Consider the following 3,459-nt stretch of genomic DNA (forward strand, 5'->3'; position numbering starts at 1 on the left):
GGAAACGTATGAGCTCTGTAATTACAAATAGAGGTTTCTGTACCAAATATTAAGTTCTACTTTTCTGATGTATCAAATACCTATGTTATGCAATATAATGCAAAGTAATTATTTAAAAATCATACAATGTGATTTTCTGGATCTTTGTTTTAGATTCCGTCTCTCACAGTTGAAATGTATCTATAATAAAAAATTACAGACCTGTACATGCTTTGTAAGTAGGAATCAGCAGTGTATCAATTACTTGTTCTCCCCACTGTATGCTCTGTAATAGTTCAGGGGCATACTGCGTATTTCATTATATGTATCATGTATGTTTGATTTGTCATAAAACATTATTTATCTAATGTGGCACTCACTCTTATAGTTACAGAAGCACAAGGATGACGACCTCTCAAGCTTGCTTAAGGTATGCAAAACTGCATCATGCGCATCCCTCCAAAGTGCTGTTAGTACTAACATGAACATTACTATCAGCATCTGTTCAACCAGATGTTGATAGGGACTAATGTAATTAACCCAGACAAACCCAGTCACCCTCACATTATTACATATTTTTTAATAAATCATCTTTTACTATGCAAACATTCTTTGGACTGGTTTCACCTAACATGTAACTTGCTGATAGACACAAAATAAATCCATATACATAAGGTGATTTAATTTTTTAAGATAAGTGAAAAATGAAGTGTAGAGACAAAGTGTTTATTAGTTTAGGGCCATCCCATGTTTGCTGTACTCAACATTGCATGCTTGTGTGTCATTAACTGGCTTGGCGGTTGCCTTTTGAACACTCAAAGGGACCAGAGGAGCAGTTATCGCTGTTCGGGGAAGTCTCTCCAGACATGCTCCGTGTCTCCTTTTACCAGGATGAAGAGGCCGCTGTACGCCGTGTGCCTCGTAGGCTTAATGAAACACCAGCCCCTATGGAGATGGACCCTCTCTTTGACATGGATGTTCTGATGTCTGAGTTTTCAGACACATTGTTCTCTACGTTGGCCTCGCACCAGCACATAGCCTGGCCTAATCCAAGGGAGATTGGTGAGAAAATCCATTCTATGAATACAGTAGAGACATCCTACTTATACTTTTAGTATCTTCCTACTCACTCAATACGTGATTAAATAATTGGTTTGATACTTTTGTCTGTCATTTGCTGTTGGCACTACTTTCATGTCTTCCCCCCTACTTTCCCTACCGCGGCCTCATTGCCTTACACAGCTCATGCAGGGAACGCAGACATGATCCAACCAGGACTCATTCCTTTACAACCCAACTTAGACTTCATGGACTCCTTTGATCCACTGCAAGGTAGGAGCACTACTCATAGCTGCAGGAGTACTGCTCACACACTAATAGTGCACATGTTCTAGTAACTCTGCTGAAGCAGCTGGCTTAGCCTAACACATAAAATAGAGCGGTTTTACTAACCTCTAGCTAACATAGAGACTCTTGTTCCAGACTTATTTCACAGCCTCCGTCCGCCATCTGTCACCCCTCTACCCAGCAGCAGCTCTCAGTCACAGGTAAACACCATCCCAAGGCACAGTTCCCTAACACTCACACACCACTATGATTAGAATGTGTTTAAGGATCGTTTTTCCTAGATTAAAGACTTTCTTTTTGGTCAGTTTTTCCCCATCTTTCTGTCTTAATGTAGTTCCACAAAAAAAATCTATGTAAAATAATAATATTACTAAACTTTATTTACAAGGCACTTTTCAAACATGACTTTCTCATCAAACTGCTTAACATTAAACTTTTAGTCTTTTGAGAATCAATTACTCACTCAAAATGTGGCAAATTATTTAGCTTCTCTTTCATGCTGTCCTTCTCCCTGAAGCTTTATTTAGCCTTATTTTCTGTTAGGTCTATAAATGCAGCCTTACCACAGGTCCTTGTTCGACTTTTAGGTACAGAACGACAACACTAACTGTATTTGATAGCTGTACCAACAGGTATATTTTGACAGCATGTTGGTGTAATTAAGGGCATGTTCATCTTCAATTCACTGGAAGCCAGGGGATGGACTTTAACCCCTCTCTTATTTTCAGTTGAAACAATAAAAGAAAAATGTATTTTGCATCTGCCTGGGTAAATTGAAAGACATATACTATAAATGCAGCTAATTTGACAGATTTTTGTTTGGTAAAGTAATGTTTTTTTCTTTAGTGCAAGTTGGTTGCAGTTATGCAAAATTAAGCCGCAGTGTCAGTATTGAGCAGCCAGAAAATCAATTATGCATTAATATATGAATGAATAATGAATCCACTTCTGACATTGTCATTTCTGACAAATGAATAATAATAATACAAAGGTTTTAGTGTGTGTAGCAAGGCACACTTTTACTGTCATATTAACCAGCACAAATAGACAATTTTACAGCTAATATAAACTTAGAACATAGAATTGCATCTCTTCTGTTTCATTTTTCACTGGAAGAAATGACTAAGTGTGGTGTTCCTTTTTCTTATGTCATCCCTTGCCAGGCCCAGTTAATGTCCTCCATGCTCACAAGCAACCACATCTCCCCTCCTGGGCCCCTGCCCACCCCTTCTCCCATGGCCAGTCAAACCAGTCGAACAGGTGGTGGTAGTAATGCTGCCTATGTACAAAACTACATGCCTCTGTTTCCTGGGCAGGTGGCGCCAAGTGATCAAGTAGTTGTTTCCTCAGTCTCTCAGTCGTTATCCCATGATCCTTTGGCACAGTGTCTTCCAGGTCGGGACATGGCCTCAGCAGCACCCATGGTTCCACTACCATTGGACAACACCTCAGTGCTGGATGAGACAGTAGCACAGTCTGTGATTACACACACGGCCTCCTCTATTGTCACACCCAGCGATGCAGCCACCACCTTTAGCCACGCCTCAGAATATAGCTCCATATCTACACAACCTCCAGCTTCTCCTTCCCAACTCCAGCCCTTGGCTCCATTACCTGCCACTCCTGTACAGCACCCTCAGACTTTTGCCTTGCCTCGCCCCTTTCTGTCACCTGGTTCAAACAAAAAACGTCTCATCCTTTCAGGTCTGTTGTATCTGATCTCAAGATAATGATATTGGTTCTTCATTTGGAGAAATTGTGTTTTTAACCCTTGTGTTGTCTTCCCGTCAAAATTGAAAATCAACACTTTTGTTGACGCACTTTTGTTGTGAATTTCTTCTTACGTTTTTGTCCCTTTTTTCAATGTTTGTCACTATTTTTGACGTTTTCAACAATACGTAACACTAACTTATTAACTTGAGTTTTACAGTTATTTTTGGAATATATGGTCATTAAACTTTATTTTTAGGAAATTATACCTAATGTTTGAGTTATAAAAGCAGAAATTATGAATTATTTAGACTAAAATTAAAGGAATGGATGTTAATGGAATATGTCAACTTTTACTCAATACTATTTCAAAACCACTTCAATTCTTTTCTCCAAATGCTATAAAATTAAATAAGACACCCC

General features: G+C 39.0%; 1 protein-coding gene across 3 annotated transcripts in view; it reads left to right on the forward strand.

Annotated features, from left to right (window-relative positions):
- The window catches only part of mlxip (MLX interacting protein), a 36,564-nt gene that overhangs the window by 27,015 nt on the left and 6,090 nt on the right, over nucleotides 1–3,459 (forward strand). For 2 of the 3 annotated variants that reach the window (XM_032516001.1, XM_032516002.1), the window contains exons 5-9: nucleotides 368–409; nucleotides 801–1,041; nucleotides 1,222–1,311; nucleotides 1,462–1,526; nucleotides 2,490–3,030. In XM_032516001.1, coding sequence (XP_032371892.1) covers nucleotides 368–409; nucleotides 801–1,041; nucleotides 1,222–1,311; nucleotides 1,462–1,526; nucleotides 2,490–3,030 — 979 coding nt within the window. The remainder of the gene's footprint in view (nucleotides 1–367; nucleotides 410–800; nucleotides 1,042–1,221; nucleotides 1,312–1,461; nucleotides 1,527–2,489; nucleotides 3,031–3,459) is intronic. The other variant, XM_032516003.1, reaches the window with a different exon arrangement.

This window comes from Etheostoma spectabile, chromosome 5 (assembly GCF_008692095.1).
Source record: "Etheostoma spectabile isolate EspeVRDwgs_2016 chromosome 5, UIUC_Espe_1.0, whole genome shotgun sequence".
NCBI lineage: Eukaryota > Metazoa > Chordata > Actinopteri > Perciformes > Percidae > Etheostoma > Etheostoma spectabile.